The 19239-nt window shown below is 34.3% G+C and overlaps 1 protein-coding gene across 4 annotated transcripts in view; it reads right to left on the reverse strand.

Annotated features, from left to right (window-relative positions):
• LOC132008035 (probable ubiquitin carboxyl-terminal hydrolase FAF-X) overlaps window positions 1-19239 on the reverse strand; it is a 161853-nt gene that overhangs the window by 64453 nt on the left and 78161 nt on the right. For all 4 annotated transcript variants that reach the window (XM_059386433.1, XM_059386429.1, XM_059386430.1 and 1 more), the window contains 9 exons: window positions 18205-18292; window positions 15913-16255; window positions 14142-14237; window positions 13446-13657; window positions 12005-12245; window positions 11357-11506; window positions 10424-10544; window positions 1241-1371; window positions 783-1061 (listed from right to left, as the gene is read on the reverse strand). In XM_059386433.1, coding sequence (XP_059242416.1) covers window positions 783-1061; window positions 1241-1371; window positions 10424-10544; window positions 11357-11506; window positions 12005-12245; window positions 13446-13657; window positions 14142-14237; window positions 15913-16255; window positions 18205-18292 — 1661 coding nt within the window. The remainder of the gene's footprint in view (window positions 1-782; window positions 1062-1240; window positions 1372-10423; window positions 10545-11356; window positions 11507-12004; window positions 12246-13445; window positions 13658-14141; window positions 14238-15912; window positions 16256-18204; window positions 18293-19239) is intronic.

Raw genomic sequence — 19239 nt, forward strand, 5'->3', positions numbered from 1 at the left:
GGGTGGGGTTATGGACATTGGGGAGGGTATGTGCTTTGGTGAGTGCTGTGAAGTGTGTAAACCTGGCGATTCACAGACCTGTACCCCTGGGGATAAAAATACATGTTTATATTTTAAAAAAATTAAAAAAACAAAACAAAAAAAACCTCAGCATATGACTCGTTTTTGAAACAAACCCACAATACAATTATCCTACCTAAAGTAATTAATGGTAATTCTAAATATTGAATGTCCATCATTATTCAAATTTCTAAGATGAAAAACCAACCTGTTTCTAAAAAAAATCTATATCCTTAAAACATTTTATCTGTAGCGAGTAATTTAATAAAGCTAAATAAAATAAACTAAAATTTAGTGTAAAGTGAATGACACATTCAATCCTTGCATCAATCTCAGTATATCCTGAGAATATTCAGCGATGTTCATTAGGAGGATACCATGGCTGAGAAAAGTTCTTATCAATTTTGGTGGTTATATTTGTCATAGTGGGAGAAGAGATGGGCAACACACCAATTAAATCTTTTTTTCATTACCATCTGTCTCTATTCATCTTTCAGGTACCAGTTAATAAAAGGTTCAGATGAGTTTTTGACACTTAAACAACTGAAACTCAAACTGACTTAGGGAACAGGCCCCCTATGAGATCAGTGTAATCACTGTTTACATTTCAATGCAAATGTAACTGAACTTATATTCTCTACTTAAGAATCACTAAATAGTTTAAAGTTTAAAAATTACATGTCAACCATAAACCTTATTAATGATTTAAAAATTTTTATTACCGGTGTTATGGGATCTGCACCTTCTACAACTGGCTGACAAGCTTCTGCTACAGCTCGAACGTGGCCATAGCCTATGGCAGTTAACAATAGTTTGGCTATCTTAAGACCATTGAGGTAAGCACCCCTTCGAGTTTCTGTATCTGTATTTGGCAGGAAGTTATTTCTTGTTAACATACTCAGTACAAGAGGTAAGCCACCACTTTTCAAGAAGTGAAACTGAAAGTCAGAGGAATCATCTGCCAAAGGTGCACTAGCAGGCATTAGCAAGGCATAAACAACCTGGAAAAAAAGAAAAGGGAAGGGGACTGTATTAAAAGATGTTAAAAAATTTTTAAAGTAACTTATTTCCTTTATCATCAATACTAAAAAATTCTTAAATAAGATTACATTCTTATGCATATTTTTTATATTACCATATGATGTAAAAATTAGTTTTGAAAAAAAAAAATAAAATGAACCTCTGTTAGGTATAACACTTGGGAGGCAGAAGGACCAAAGAAAAGTGATTCAAGAGCTGGTCCAAGGTTATTTTCTCCAAGTTTTGCAGGATCCAAACAAAGAGCTCTTAATTTTTCTACTGTTGTGCTATCTGCAAAGAAAACACAGTTACAGTAAAATGTAAGTCATATATTACTATTTTACATTTAATGTACTTAAGAGTATTAATTATAGAACATCATCAATAAATATCCATTAAGCTGAGTTCTAAGATCAACTCTTAAACTATAACCAGACCTGGACTAGTTAATGATCAGCTAAGGTTCTTTAACAGTCAACCTAAAACATGAAGGGAACAGTTTGCTATCCAGAGACCTCAAATCAACTATTCTTCCTTCCCTATTAGAGACAGAAAAAAACCACAAAAACCAAAACAAAAATCCAAAACTGCACAACACTGAGTAGTAGTTCTTCTGAAACATAAATAAACATAAACAAGCTCCTGCCACCAAGTTCTCAATTATTTGCCCCCTATGATAAACCATTTGTTTTTGGCTTTTAAAAAACTGAGGTACTATTTAAAAGAGACAACTTTCCTAATATATATCTAACAGCAAAAGAGCTATGCATTTTCCTTTTGTACAAAGATGTGAGATTTACAAGAAATGAAGAGATACAACTAAAAAGATAATCTCTCAAAAGAAAACATAGTAAATCTTCATAATCTTAGATTACACAATAATTTCTTACATATGATGCTAAAAGCAAATGTGACAAGAGGAGAAACAGTTTAACTGGACTACATCAATATTAATCTTTTGTGTATAAAAGTAAACTTAGAAAATAAAAAGAACGGGCGCCTGGGTGGCTCAGTTGGTTGAGCAACTGCCTTCGGATTGGGGTCATGATCCTGGAGCCCCAGGACTGAGCCCTGTGTCAGGCTTGAGCAGAGGGCCTAATCCTTCCCCTGCCCATCAGCATGATTTTGTTCTCTCTCAAATAAATAAAATCTTTTTTAAAAAGGGGGGAAAAAAAGAAAATGTACAAGATAGGAAGGAATATTTGTAGTTGTGTATCTGATAAAGGATTTATACCTGAATGCACTGTACCATTTAAAATTAAATAAAAAAAAGAAACTTCAAAAGTAAGTAAAGTACTGTAACATTTAAAATTCAATTAAAAAACAAAAACAAAAACTTTAAAAGCAATCAAAGGATATAACAGACATTTCTCCAAAGATACAAAATGTCTGGTAAGCCCATGAAGAAACACTTTAACACTATTAGTCATCAAGGAAATGCAAACGGAAAACCTCAGTTAAGATGATCCTCTACCACAATTAGCATGACAATAATTCAAAAACAGTAATAGGTATCAATTAAAAGTGGAAAAACTCGGCCCCTTATACTTTACTTGTGGGACTAAGAATGCTGCCAATGTGGAAAACAATTTGGCAGTTCGCCAATATTGTTAAACATGGAGTTACTAAGTCATCCAGCACTATGTATCCAAAAGCCTCAATGGGCTTACTAAATCATCCAGCATGTATGTATATCCCCTGGTATGTATCCAAAAAGCCCCATAAAACTGTTCAAAACAATAAATGTGGGGCGCCTGGGTGGCTCAGTGTGTTAAGCCGCTGCCTTCGGCTCAGGTCATGATCTAAGGGTCCTGGGATCGAGTCCCGCATCGGGCTCTCTGCTCAGCAGGGAGCCGGCTTCCCTCTCTCTCTCTCTCTGCCTGCCTCTCCATCTACTTGTGATTTCTCTCTGTCAAATGAATAGATAAAATCTTAAAAAAAACAAAACAAAAACAAAAAAACCAAAAAATGTTCACAGCAGCATTAATCAAAATATTGGAAACAACATGTCTACTAGCTGATGAATGGAAGACAAAACTGTGATTTACAATACAGCAAAATATACATTCAGCCTTAAAAAGTAATTCAATTCTGATAATACGGTAACATGGATGAATATATCCTCATGCTAAGTGAAATAAGCCAGTCATACAAAGACAAACTGCATGAATCAACTTATATGGGGGTTATCTGGAGAAGTCAGACTCAAAAGAAACAAAGGAGAATGTGGCTACCAGTGGCTGGAAATAGGAGGCTATTATGTAAGCCAATGTTCTTGTGCTTAAGAAACACTGAGAGGTTCAGGTAAAAAGGTATAGGTGTGTGTAACTTTTTCTCAGGTAGTTAGAAAATTATTATATAAATAATGATACAGCAAATATGCCAAAATGTTAACCATTACTGAACATGGAAGAGTACTGGAAGTTCTTCTTCTTCTTCTTCCTCTTCTTTTTTTTAAAAGATTTTATTTATCATCTATTTGAGAGAGATGGCAAGAGAGTAAGCAAGAACAGTGGGGAGAAACCCAACGTGGGGCTGGATCCTAGGACTCTTGAGACCATGACCTAAGCCAAAGGCAGGCACTTAACCAACTGAACCATCTAGATGCCCCTGGAAGTGCTTTGTATCATTCCATGAAGCTTTAAAATTATTGTGTTATAAAGAGTGGGTTTTATTTTATTATTTTTTTAAAGATTTATTTATTTATTTGACAGAGAGAAATCACAAGTAGATGGAGAGGCAGGCAGAGAGAGAGAGAGAGAGAGAGAAGGAAGCAGGCTCCTTGCCAAGCAGAGAGCCCGATGCGGGACTCGATCCCAGGACCCTGAGATCATGGCCTGAGCCGAAGGCAGCGGCTTAACCCACTGAGCCACCCAGGCGCCCCAAGAGTGGGTTTTATAACAGGACAAAAAAGATTAAAAAAAATTTTTTTAATGGAAAAGACGACAATGCTTTTTTGCCTGACTGCCATCATCAGGGGTGGTGGCATGCACACTCCTGGTGGCTACAGCTGAAATTAGGCTTGATGATGTGAAGGAGCAGGTATATAAACTGGCCCAGAAAAGTATGGTTCCCTCATAAATAGGTGTGATTCTAAGAGATACCCATAGTGCTGCACAAGCACATTTTGTAAAATGTAAAATGTAAAAACCCAAGTTCAAAGGACTTGCTTTTGATCTTCCGAAGGATCTCCACAATTTGATTGCTGTTCAAAAGTGTTGTGAGAGGATCACAAAGATAAGGATGCTAAATTCTAATTTTATTTTTTTAAAGATTTTATTTATTTGTCAGAGACAGAGAAAGAGAGCACAAACAGGGAGCGGCAGAGGGAGAAGCAGACTCCCTGCTGAGCAGGGAGCTTGATGTGGGGCTTGATCCCAGGACTCTTGAGATTATGACCTGAAGGAAGATGTTTCATCAACTAAGCCAACCAGGCATCGAAATTCTGATTTTTACTGAGAGCTGCTGTAATCACCGGTTGGCTAAATATTTTAAGGCCAAATGAGTCCCACCACCAGGGTAGAGGCTGTGGATGACTTATATTTCCAGTACGAAATGAATAATTACTGGAATAAAAGGTACTCCATAAGGAATACATACATAATCAATGGGACTGAAATAATGGGACTGAAATATGACGACAGACGGTAGGTACTTTCTACCTACCATAAGGACAGTATATGTATAGTTGTTGAATCACTATGTTGTATGCCTGAAACTAAGGAAACACTGTGTATCAACTATGTATCAAGATAAATTAAAGTTTAAAAAATAGAAGAGGGGCGCCTGGTGGTTCAGTCGGTTAAGCCTCTGCCTTCAGCCCACGTCATGATCTCAGGGTCCTGGGACCAAGTCCTGCACTGGGCTCTCTGCTCAGCAGGGAGCCTGCTTTCCTCCACCCCCCCACCTGCCTCTCTGTCTACTTGTGATCTCTCTGTCAAATAAATAAATGAAATCTTCTTAAAAAACAAATAGAAAAAAATTAAAAGTAAATAATTATTCCTAGTCTCACAGTCCCTCAGTCTTCAATAGGTTCCAGTACATTGTATGACTACCTTTTGGAAATCTTTTCCATTTCAGAGCTTTAGTTCTAATCAAATGTCTTACCTCAAAGCTATCTAGGTAGTACTTCCTTTTTCCATTTCTAGAACATTCAATATATATCCAAAACAGGGTCTAATATACAAAGTTACCAGCTTAAATTTTATGTAGAACAATAGCTTTGACTCAAGAAACTGGAAAGTAGGTTTACTAAAGTACAGTATATGGAAAAGGTGGTAACACAGACAAATAAGCACACATATCAAAGGCAAACAAGGTTTTTCACTCAGGTAAGTAAGTCTAAAATACTGAGGAGGAGAAAGCATAAGGAAGGCTGTAGATTAGACTGCAACTGGAGATACTGTTGTGGCTTCATATGTATAAGAACATAGAATTTCTACTGTTTACTTCAAGGAGAAAGGAACAGCAATGGATACTTTGTACTTGTATCTTAGGTTCTGAATACCATTTAACACTACAGGAAACTTCAAGTAAACGACTGACTCTAGAACTGGAGCAAGAAAATAAGTTCATTTGCTGGCTAAGATATAAATGCCATTTAACTCTTCTGAGGTCATTACACCATGACTGAGTGCAGCAGCCTCCGAAATGTATCCAGAGAAAATAAATATTTTTAATAAGAAAAACTCCTTAGGAATTGAGAGGATTAGAAACAATTTAACAGTCTACTAAAAAACAAGGCACTGGAAATAGTGGTAATAGAGGCATAAGGATAGAAAGAACTCTGAGGACATAACTAATGCTATGGAGTTATACTTTAAATACGTTTTATTATTTATATTTCACCACAATAATAAAACAACAAAAGCAATGAATTTTGAGTATTTTTTGCTTAGCCCATGATGAGCTGATAGATATCAATGTGGCTCAGTAGTTGTTTAGGCTTAACCAATGTCAACTTTTCAGGGAGTACAGCAGGAGTACTATTCTGCAAGGCGCTTGATGGCTCAGTCAGTTAAGCATCCGCCTTCAGCTCAGGTCATGATCCCAGGGTCCTGGGATAAGCCTGGTGCCTGGCTCCTTGCTCCCTGCTCAGCAGGGAGTATGCATCTTCTTCTGCCTCTCCCCCTGCTCATGCTTACTCTCTCTCTCTCTCTCTCTCTCAAAAAAAAAAAAAAAAAGAAAAAAAAAGAAAAGTAATCATCTGCACAAAAGAACTATAGATGAAAGCATTTTCAAAGAATATGAGAGAACATTAATTTAGTGCAATCTGGTGGAATGTGTTACAACTCACTGTAGTAATATGTTATTTCGGGAACACAAAAAGACTTAAGAGGAAAGATTTACATAGTTTATGAAAATTTGTTATGTTTAAAGCCCTTGGGCAATCTTTCATTCATTATATTATTCATCAGTAAGTATTCCGTGGAAAACATGTGAATTTATCATGTATTATTAAAACAGCAGTGCCAGTAGTAAACCATTCACTTTTATGGATTTAACAACATCAGTTTTATGACTTTATGTTGGAAGTAGAACCTGGGTATCTTAAATTGCCCTACTACATGATAGTTCAATGGCTTCACAGTAATAAAGCTCAACTCTGATTTTTAAAGCACATGGTTGAGAATAAAACTACTTTGAACAAGAAAGTTTCTCTACTGTAACCAAACACTGAAAAGTTTAGAAATGTAGCTTCTGCTACAGACTTGATGTTAATAAATTTAACTTATAAGGTACAACAATGCTTTATTTTCTTTTTTAAAAGGTTTTTTTTATTTATTTGACAGACAGAGATCAAAAGTAGGCAGAAAGGCAGGCAGAGAGAGAGAAGGAAGCAGGCTCCCCGTTGAGCAGAGAGCCCAATGTGGGGCTCCCAGGACCCTGGGATCATGACCTGAGCCGAGCCGAAAGCAGAGGCTTTAACCACTCAGCCACCCAGGCGCCCTGTAACATGCTTTAAATGAAAAACAGTACAGTGAAGTTATTTAGTTGCCAATATTGTTTAAATCACAAGTAATATCAAGGACTACATATTTCCCACTGCTATCAAAGTTAATACAAAAGGTAAAATATGCATTTCTATACAAACTGTATAGAAAGTTTTAGAGTCAGAGTTAGAAAATATGCCTGCTATAAATTTGTAGCATTTTTCAAACAGTGATGTAAGTGTAAAGAAAATCTTCTAAAATACATTTAATTGTGCAAGTGAAGAGCTTCCATCTAGCTTAAATTTCAAAACGATTAATCTCTAATGTACTAACATACTAAATATTAAAAGATACTGAAAAAAGGATGAAGAGAATTCTATGAATTCTTCTGTTGCACTGGTCATGACATGATAACCAGTAGTACCTGTTTATGGAAAAACCACATCAAAGATAAAATATATCAAATTTATCTCTTACAGATCAGCAATAACAAATAATTGCAACTATTTTGAGGATAAGAATCACAAACTTTGAGGCCATTTAGAAAAAAATCATACCTCCCACCAAAAATTCCATTATTCTCAGAAGCAGATCAGTATTTTAAAAAATTGCACTCATTATTTTTAGAGTTAGAATTTTGCTAATAAAAAGTTTGTGGGGGTGGGAAGAGCCTAGGTGGCTTGTCAGTTAAGCCATCTGCTTTCACCTCAGGTCATGATCTCAAGGTCCTAGGATTAAGCCCCACATAAGGCTCACTGCTTCTCCCTCTGCTTGTGCATGCACTCTCTCTATGTCATACAAATACATAAAAATCTTAAAAAAAAAAAAAAGGTTGTAGAAATTTGTTTTCTCTCTCATTACGTAAGTTCCTACATAATACTTTTCATTATGCCTCTTGGCCTGCAAAGGCAAAAATATTATCTGGCCGTTTAAAACCAAATTTTCCAATCTCTTTGCTAAAGACATACTGCAGAAACTGGTGAAAACTTGAAAAGAAGTGAAACTTGAATGGGATCAGTTAGATTATAGAAATATGGTCAATGTTAATTTTTGATGGAGATGATGGTAAATGCCATCATCTGAAGGAAACACATGATTGTTGTGGGATACAATAAAAACATCAAATCAATAAATTACTCTCATATGGTTTAAGAAGAAAATGTTCTATGTGTTTGTACTATTCACTTTTCTGAATTTTCCAATTACCTCAGTAAAAATAACAAATACAGGGTTTTGTTAGACATGAGATTTTTATAGAACATATAGCAAAAACACTGTAAATGTTCATAAAATAAAAACAAATCTAAGAAGTAACAGAAAAGAGAGATCACAAAAACGTTACAAACTAAAAGAGAGTCAACTGAAGACACAACTAATTTTTTAAAAAAGTTTTTATTTATTTGAGAGAGACAGTGATAGACACAGAAAGAGAGAGCACAAGTCAGGTGGAGGGAAAAGCAGGCTCCTGCTGAGCAGGGAGCCTGTTGTCGAGCTTGATCCTAGCACTGGGGGATCACAACCTGAGTCAATGGCAGATGCTTAACTTACTGAGCCTCCCTCCCAGCCGCCCCACAAATAATTTTTTTTTTTAAGATTTTATTTATTTACTTGACAGACAGAAGTCACAAGTAGAGAGAGAAGCAGGCATAAAGAGAGAGAGAGAGAGAGAAGGAAGCAGGTTCTCCGCTGAGCAGAGAGCCCGATGTGGGGCTCGATCCCAGAACCCTGGGATCATGACCTGAGCTGAAGGCAGAGGCCTAACCCACCAAACCACCCAGATACCCCACAAATAACTTTTTTTATAAAAGAGTGTTTTTCTTTAAGATTTTACTTTTTTAAAAATTTGACACACAGTGAGAGAGCACAAGCATGGGCAGCTGGAGAGGGAGAAGAAGACGAAAAGCCCAATGTGGGGCTCAATCCCAGGACCCTGAGGATCATGACCTAAGCCGAAGGCAGATGCTTCACTGGACTAAGACACCCCACAAATAATTTTTAAAAGGAAAACTAAAATAGAGTAAGTGAGAGGCAAAACTGTTAAGACAAACTTAGCAACATTCTGCACAAATACACAACAACACATTCTAAAGCAAAATGAAACAAAATCTTCAAAAGCACAAATAAAGCCACAAAAGAAAGAAGGAAAAATTAACCTTTTCACCAGTAAGATCCACTGAACACTCATCCATATCCTCCCTAAGGCACTTACTGTTAAGATTTCAGAACTCAAGGGAAACAAAACAAAACAAAGCAAAACAAACAAACAAAAATCCCAGCCTTTCCAAACTTAAAAACAGCTCAATCTTCCCACCAAACAACACTGCTATGGAACTATAATGGAACAAACATTCAACCTTCAACTCTATGTTCAAACTAATGCATGTAAAAAACAAGAACAAAATGAAAAAATATGTATTCCTTTGAGTGAGATTTTAGTTGTATTCAGATGAACAATCTTTAAAAAAAAAAGGTGCTTCCCTTTAAATACCCTTTATTAGGAGGACGTGCTTCAGCAAGATGAGAACTAACCCAACCAAGAAACATCACAAAAGAACAGAGCAGGATGCACCGAAAGAAGTCGAAAGAAGTCTATTCAAAGAGGTCCCAGAACAGTAACTGTATCAAAGAAAAAAAAATGCACTAAAGGAAAAGGAGGAAACACACAAGAAAGTAAGATACAACATGTGACTATGTGGAAAATTGTTTTAAAAATTAGAGTAATGTGAAAAACTTAATAATAAATGTCATAGAAAACTAAGTGAATATAAGGGATGAATTTAAAAATCTAGAATAAACAAGTGTGAACAACCTAGGAAATGAAAATATTTTCATGTAGTGTTGAGTCACTGTGCTGTATACTTGAAACTCAAGTAACACTATATTTAACTATTTTGAAATTAAAGTAGAAATTAAAAAAAATAAAATAGAAAATATTTTAACAGTCTTTTAAAAATGTTAGTAACATTTTTAGATGTAGAGATTGCTTTAAAAAATATATTGCTGAGGGCGCCTGGGTGGCTCAGTGGGTTAAGCCGCTGCCTTCGGCTCAGGTCATGATCTCAGGGTCCTGGGATCAAGTCCCGTATGGGGCTCTCTGCTCAGCAGGGAGCCTGCTTCTTCCTCTCTCTCTCTCTGCCTGCCTCTCCAACTACTTGTGATTTCTCTCTGTCAAATAAATAAATAAAATCTTAAAAAAAATTATATTGCTGAGATCAGAATATATAATTATAAATATAATATAAATAAATATAAATAAATAAAAATATAATGCTGAGATCAGAAGTCACACACTCCCACTAACTGAGCCAGCCACTCTATGCTAAATATTCTTTCTATCTCATGTACTTGTCAACATCCAAGGGGAAGAGGATTGGGGGGTGGTGGTGGAGAAAGTCAGACAATTTTCTTACCTGGGGGCATAAGTTTCATAAGTATTCTTGCTCCATCCCTAAGAGATGGCATATTTAGATTGCTACCTAAATCTGCAATTTGCCAAAGGAAAGATATGTATCTGGGATGCAGTGACATTATCTGGAATACAGAAAACAAAAAGATTTCTCTATAACTAAGTTTAAGAGATTTTTGTTACTTAAAATTAATCTATTCACTAACCCCAAATACGCTTTCTACCTATCACATCTGCATTTTTACTACCTGAAATATATTTGCCTTCCCCATCCTTTCATTTTCAAAAATCCACTGTTCCTCTATGATACAAGCTTAATAATTTACTATGTTTTCCATGCTATGTTGAGTAATTTCTTTGCACCGGTTGTTCTATTGTTTTGTAAATTCTAAGTTTCATATAGCACTCAGACATTTATACAAAAGGGACTTCACCCCTTGAGGAGTAAAGATTGCTGATAATCTCTAATCTTATTGTTAAAAGGACTCAAATTCCTCTAACATTGAAGGAGCTGGTGTTACAGTAGCTGTGACAATTCTTAAGAGGTGGAGGGATGAGAAAACATGAAGAAATTACGCAGTTATTCTTTGCATATGAAAAATACTAAGAATTAGATAAGAATAGCAGATTATCTATTTCTTTAAAAATAGTTCTCTCCCCAAAAGGACTTATAGTAGAATTTCATTCAGGTATTTATTTAATAGTATGTTATGGATTCTATCTAAACGTAATACTGTATCTATGGAGAAATTTTATTTTAAATTAAAAAATTTAAAAAAATTCATCCAGAAGTTAATACTTCACTGCATATATATATATATATTTGACATTTGCCACATCTATGAACTTGTATACTGCTTATAAAAAGAACCATTCTATACATTTCTTTGTATCTGCAGAGCAAAGTATAATGCTTCGCATATAGTAGTTAACTTACCACCCCAGGCAAACAGTTTTCCACTTCTGGATTGGGACCATCACTGTAGTGATTACAGTGGTTGCCAGGTGATCCAGGTGAAGAATCAGAAGAACTATCAGGGCTTGACGGCATATTGGAACTTACTTGTGTAAGTTTAGCAGTAATTACCTAAAAATGAGAAAACATATTAGTAGCAAAGACAAAATACTTCCACAAAATACAGAAATTTGATATACTAGAGGCTAAAAAATATATTATGGTTTAATCTTAGAAATATTTAAAAAGTAATGTTCAAAAAAAACCATTTGGTAGTTTATTTTCTGCACTGTACAAGTATGATGATGCCTATCTTTTTCAGGATTATAACCCAAAACTGAGCTTAAGTCTCATTAAACATTTACTGAATGAATAAAAAACAGCTTCAATGTTTAATTCTTTGGGAGTATTTTAAAAAAAAATATTTTATTTATTTATTTGATAGAGATCACAAGTAGGCAGAGAGACATGCAGAGAGAAAGAGAGGAAGGGATGCAGGCTCCCGGCTGAGTGGAGAGCCCGATTCGGGGCTCGATCCCAGGACCCTGCGATCATGACCTGCCTTTGGCTCAGGTCATGATCCCAGGCACCCCCCTTTTTGGCAGTATCTGAAAATTTTTATGTACTTACTGATTTATCTTTTAAGTTTAATTGTCCTATTAGCTTTCTGTCATCTTCAGAATCCACTAGCTCACCACCCACAAAGAGTTCAATTTTTGTATGGGCTGCATTTGCTTTAATACGGTTGAGAATACATCGTCGTACAGAACCAACTGTATCATTTGTATGAGACCATACATCAAGGTCATCAACCTGTCTGCCATGGTTTGGAAATCGAACTATAAGAGAGAGGTGTTTACCACGGAATGCTCTAAAAAAAAAATATATATATATATACATATATATATTCATGTAATTTTTATATATATAAATACATTAAAAAAAGTACAGTCATATTCAGCAGCCTACCAACAACATGAAGCTTCTCTTATTATGAGGAAGATAGTTAAATTTACTTTTTTTAGACTATTAAAAATACCTGTTTCTGTAAGTTATGAACATTAGTTAATTTTGGAAATACAATATGGTTATATTCCACTGTGGTTGATCTTTGTTTCTATGGCTGCAGAACCAGAGATTTCCACTTTATGCTAATTAGTAATAGACATTAGTTAATTTAAAGCTACAAAAGTTTAATACACTAAGAGTATTTTCAAAGATAGAAGGGATGCACTTCAAAGTATCAACAGAAATGTTAAAATGCACATTTCCTTAAACATTCACAAAAATTCTTAAAAACAGTCACTCAAAAATACTTATCTTGCAATGCTTTCTTCTCACAGATAAGATCCAAAACAAAAAGAAGCATTTTATATTATTCATAATAGTGATCACAATTTAAAAAAATCTGATAGTACTTACTCTATAAACTTCTCCCAACTCTAAAAATGCCATTTGAACTATTTTTAAATAATTCAGCTTGCTGTCTACTTAATTTATGATTATCTGATCCATAATGCATAAAATTGAATTTATTTATAATTATACTAATAAATAATTTAGTAAATTATTTATTTTATAGTAGTTCCCAAATCTAAAGAAAATTTAGCAAAGACCATTTCAAGACTTTCTTATTCATATCTATTAAATAAATAGATTTTAAGAATTTTATTTTTACTACTGTGAATGAGTATCATTAAAATAAAAATACACAGTAGCTATAAAATATCATTCCCACTTAGTAGGTGGTAATAGCTTGGAACCAAATCAAACAAGACAGGAAGGGAGGTAGAAAGAAAAGAAAATAAAAGTAAAGAGAAGAAAAAAAAAGAAAAATTGTACTTAGTAACTGATAATGCCTAACTAAAATATAAATCAAAATTTTCTACTCAAAAGAAAAATATATCTATGAGAATGCAAAAAAATGTTTTTAAAAGACAAGACACAGAAATCCAGAATGAAAATTTCTTTATTGCCCTTTTAGCCCATAAAAGTCATTTGTTTCCTAATTAATTGTCTAGGAAAATAATAAATGACTACAAATTAACTAGTGGATTAATTTCTTACAAACCTTGACATAGGCAGAATCGTTCTTTCCTCATGATAATCGCTGTCACATTCATTTATATATTCCCTTAAAACAGTTAATACTCGAACCATTCGAATGGCTTCCTGTCTTGCACAATTAATATTGTCTTCATCACCATCCAAAATACACAATGTATCATATGAGGCTTTCAAACGATCAAAGCAAGATTGGATGAAGTCTTCATGGATAACCACCTATAAATAATAGGCCCAAGAAAGAGATGAAGTTGCTTAAAAACAAATATGGCAGTCAGTAATCTGAAAAAGTGAAATAAAATTTCAACCTGTAGGTAACTATCAGTTCTATATTTATATACTATACATAACATAATACTTATAAGGAAGCTGACAACAAGAAAATGAGAAATTAAACAATGTTATTATTAAAAACAAAACAAGGAAAAAATGTTTGGGACCTAATGTCCAATAAGTCAAACTTCTGGCTATATCAACATAAAAAATGTTGTTGTTCAATGTAATACCAACCACCTAAGGGTAACTTCCAAATGAACATTCTTTAAGTTAGTATTTTTAAGGGACAAATGTGGATTGAAGTCTTAAATATTTTGACAGAGAGTTAAAAAATTAATTTCTAGTTGTAAGTTTAAAAAGCTTCTTTTGAACACTAGAGCACTTCTGACTCAGCTGAAGAAGAAGTTTTTATGCACTTAAATCTCACCTGATTGACCTGTAACCTTGGACCAAGGTTTGTATATATCTCTTTAAGGAGATCTATGGCTCTGTTGGCAATGTCATCATTACTCTGAATCACAACCTAGATCCAAAAATTTGAGTATTAGTAACATTCAAGAATTATTTTAATTTGGCACTTAAAATGAAGCAATATAAAATTAAATAAACTTGAAAATAAACAACGAAAATATCTAAAAGGTAGGTCTTCCAGAAATTTGATTAAAATTTTATTTTAGAGAACTTTGATTAAAAATGAAAAGGATAAAATAAAATTCAATCAGTATTATTTAACTCTGCAACTGGTAGACAAGCTGTGTGATTTTCAAGGAACAATTCAACTATTATTATATAATTCTTTTAATAGAGGTTACTGATTTTTTTAAAAAAAGATTTTATTTGACAGACAGAGATCACAAGTAGGCAGAGAGACAGGCAGAGAGAGAGAGGAAGGGAAGCAGACTCCTCACAGAGCAGAGAGCCCAATGTGGGGCTCACTCCCAGGGCCCCGGGATCATGACCGAGCTGAAGGCAGAGGCTTTAACCTACTGAGCCACTCTGGTGCCTTGAGGTTACTGATTTTTTTTTTTTTTTTTTTGATTTTTTTTTTTTAAATTTATTTTATTTGACAGACAGAGATTACAAGTAGGCAGAGAGGCAGGCGGAGAGAGGGAGGAGGAAGCAGGCTCCCCGCTGAGCAGAGAGCCCGATGCGGGCCTCGATCCCAGGACCCTGAGATCATGACCTGAGCCGAAGGCAGCGGCTTAACCCACTGAGCCACCCAGGCGCCCGAGGTTACTGATTTTTAACAAAATTTGAAAATTGGTGACTTTAATGAAAAAGTACAGAATATCTTAATCGATAGTTTGCAAAAAATACAAAGAACAAAAACTCAATACAACAAAAATATAGTAGAAGTTGAAATACATAACTTAAAACATGTTAGATTTGGGGCGCCTGGGTGGCTCAGTGGGTTAAGCCGCTGCCTTTGGCTCAGGTCATGATCTCAGGGTCCTGGGATCGAGTCCCGTAACGGGCTCTCTGCTCAGCAGGGAGCCTGCTTCCCTCTCTCTCTCTCTCTGCCTGCCTCTCTGTCTACTTGTAATCTCTCTCTGTCAAATAGAAAACAAAAACAAAAAAAAATTAAAACAAAAAAACAAAACAACAACAAAAAAATAAAACAGGTTATATTTAAGGTGGCATCATGATTTATTTATACTACCAAAATGGCAATGTTAGCCTTAAATAGAATACAATTAAACTTTTCTCTCCCATATACTTAAAAACATAAAAAATTAAAGTGTCAATAAAGGTATTAACTCAAAATTCCTCCCAAATAAAAGTCTTCTCTTCTATCCATTATTCATCTTGGCAGTAAACATATAGTAACTCCTAAGAGCTAATCTAAGTAAAAGAGACAGTAACTTTCATGAGGGGTGGGTGAAAAATGTGTGGGTAGACAATGAATGGTATATTCATATGCATCTGAAAAGATTCTGGATTAAGTCAAACAAGAACACCAGTGGTAGATGGTAAAAGAAAAAATGAAGGGGAAAAAGCCCCAAGTAACTGGCAAACAGAAGTGATATAGTAAGAAACTGAAGATGAACAATTTCTTCCCCCAGATTTCCTATGACAAGCATCAAAGTAGGTGATAAATACAAATATCTTACAGGCAAAATTATGATTTAAGTATATTTAAAAGAAGACCTCAGGTACAATGTCTGCAAACAAGAGAGAAGTAGTAACTTCTCACTTACCCTCCAAAGGTAGTCCAATCCTATTAGTTCCAAATCATCCATCATATAGGCTCTTCTTTTTGCGACTAGTTTCCCTTCACGACAATTAACTGCTTTGAAGAATCGTTCAAAACATTTCATTCCATTTTCAGTTAAAAGGGAGGGATCAAGCTGAAGCACATTGCTTTCAAAGAAGTCCTTATTAATATCAGGATCTAAGTCTGGTTCATCCCCCATTAACTTGGAATACCACTTAAAACAGGCTTCACGATCACAAAGGTAAACTGCATTCTCTGCTAAGCATTTCCATATTTGTTTTGCCTGAGGAGCACAGAGCCACAGTTGGCCGTCCTTCAATAAAAATCTTGGAAAAATTTAAAAAGTCAGTAATTAGATCTACGCAATCCCCAAACATAATTTCTTTCAATATATGCCTGAACTTACATTTATCAAAATTAAAATTTTATTACAGTTTAAAGAGCTATTCTTTCAAAAGAACTTATAGATAGCAGTAAAAAAAAAAATAAACTCATTTATTTAACAAGCATAACACGTGTCAGCTACATGACTTCACCTCAATATTAAAATTTCTTCCTTGTTCTGTTCTCTACAAGATCAGCTTTTGCAGTCAAATGCTCTTCCCCCCCCTGAGCTTTTGAAGCCAGATATTGATTTAGTTTCCTAAATTTATATGGCTTCACCAGAAAATGGTGTATTACACTAAATAACTTTCAGAGGTAAGTGAATGTTATTTAAGCTCATTTCTATGTTAATAATCAGTATAATATTCACTGATGTTCTCCAGAGCTTTTAATTTTGCCACTATTAAAGTCATTATAAAGTAAAATTATGACGGTTCCGGTTTAAGTAGTCTCTTTCTTCAGATTCTAGTTTCTTCTAGCTAGAAGTTGCTCCACCCACTGTTTACTATTTCTATGAATAACTGAAAGAAAACAGAAGCTAATTTTGCATTTAATTCTTACTTAACAAATCATAGAGACTTCATGTCCAATAGAGTATGATGTATTTATTTAATGTCTGTGAGTTTGTTTTGGGTGTTAACTATATGTTCTCCAACATCTCCTTAATTATTAAGTCTGTGTATAAAGAGCCTTTTAGCTTTTAATCCTTCACACCTTCATATGTAACTGAACAACAAAAGGCCCAGAAAAATGAAACACAAAAAATGCATTATTGTTTGCAGTGAAACACAAAACTTTTCAAACTTTTCAAACTTTGGCAGTAACTTTACTGGTGTCATAGAAACACAGATTTTTTTGTTAATTTATTAATAGGGTAGATAAATTCTAAACCATTTATCTCTTCCAGTAGACCAAGAGATACAATATATACCCATCAACAATAGCCCACTACAGGTGATTTTAAAAAAAGGGACCTTTAAGGAAATGTCATAAAATTTGATAACTAGAATTTTTCTCAAATTCAAATAACATAAACACTAATACTGGAGAAGATGAGATCAATTCAACATATTATAAAATTGTTAAATGTATATGTCAATCTAAATATTTCTACTTAAGTTATTATATGGTTCAGTAACAAACAGTAATCCAAAGAGAAAATTCCCCCAAATTAATATCTGAAAATAATAAATAGAACAGATTTTATGGAAAAAAAAAACACAAAAAAAAACCCGTTAGTATTTTTTTGACAATACTTTTGATTCCAATATGCTTTTTCTGCTAGGATCTGGTAATTGCACTCCTAAGAAATCTCTCACTATTTAAGCTACATATACATATCCACATACACATACACAGGTCATTAAATACTAAATATACTGACCAATTCAGCCTAACACAAATTTAGTTTTGTTTTTTTAAAAGACAGGCCATTTTTCCTCAATCACCTCTGAATGTTATTTTAGATTAACTTTTGTTAGCCACTGTTAGGATAAAAAGAGCACCCAAAGCACACCAAAACCCCTATTCCTTACTGTCATGACAGCCTTAATGAAAATGTAGTTCCCTAGAGCTGTTTTTGTCTTATACTTCGAAATATGAGAACGTACAATGATCAATTTTTATTTCTAACATAAATATAAACTATATTCTAAAACTTAAAATGTGCTGTCTTCAAAAAAAGACAAAACTTAAAGCTTAGCAAATAACTCAAAAGTATTTAAAAATGAACACATAGGAAATGTTACATTAAGTTTTGGCAATACTTTTTAGGTGGGAAAATATTCATCTGCAGGGTGGAATGGCCACGTTAAGTACGGGTATAATGAATATCAACACTGCTTTTTTATCTGTGCCTTCAAGAGAACAACACTAGCTGCTTAAAACCAACCTAAGGAAGTTAAGCCGTTCTTGGACTTCTTGAACATGATTGTATCTACTTCCATGCCTTACAGTTTGTGGGTCATAGTCTTCATGGTCTGCAAATTAATAAAAATTATGCATAATACACATATATATCCACATCACTGTTAACTTTTAGTAAAAGAATTTATAAAGTTAATAATCACTTATTATCAGGCAACCTGTAATAATAGTATTCATATATATCCAATTTTCCCCACAAAATTAACATTTTACATAGCCAAAAGAAAAGTAAAATTCACTGATGTGCAATCAAAAGTTTTTCAGCACAACTCTCTTTCATTCTTCATATACTGAAGCATTTGTGAATAAAGTTTATGATTTTTTCCCCTTCATTTCCCCCCATTAATACTAAAACTTTTCTTACAGGGAAAGAATTCTAGAGTAAAAATATCACTAGAGGCACTCATAAAAAATTAGGGTGACTAAGGCACTACTGTAGTTGATAAAGTTATCAAGGTACTCCAAAACCAGAGTACCAATGTCTCTAACAGCCTCAGATATTAAAAAAACTTACCATCCCAGTATGATTACAAAAACAAATATAACCAGGTCTAGTCTCAGTGGGAAATCCTTTTTTTTTTTTTTTTAAAGATTTTATTTACTTATTTATTTGACGGAGAAAGAGAGAGAGAGAGAGAGAGAGAGAGAGAGAGAAGCAGGCTCCCTGATGAGTAGAGAGCCTGATGCGGGGTTCGATCCCAGGATCCTGAGATCATGACCCGAGCCGAAGGCAGAGGCTTTAAACCACTGAGCCACACAGGCGCCCCAAGGAAATCCTGTTTTTAAAACACAGGATTAGTACTTTGGATTTCCTTTATTAACATCATATATGCTAGGTGAAAAATCTTCAGAGTCAGTGAAAAAGCAAAGGAGAAAATTAAAAAGTACATCTGTCCTAGAAATATTATGTATACTACTTTGTGTATATGTGAGATGTTTTACTTAAAAAGGAAGAAGTCAATTCAGACTTATAAAAACTTTTTTTTTTTAAGATTTTATT

This window comes from Mustela nigripes, unplaced genomic scaffold, assembly GCF_022355385.1.
Source record: "Mustela nigripes isolate SB6536 unplaced genomic scaffold, MUSNIG.SB6536 HiC_scaffold_20, whole genome shotgun sequence".
Classification (NCBI taxonomy): domain Eukaryota; kingdom Metazoa; phylum Chordata; class Mammalia; order Carnivora; family Mustelidae; genus Mustela; species Mustela nigripes.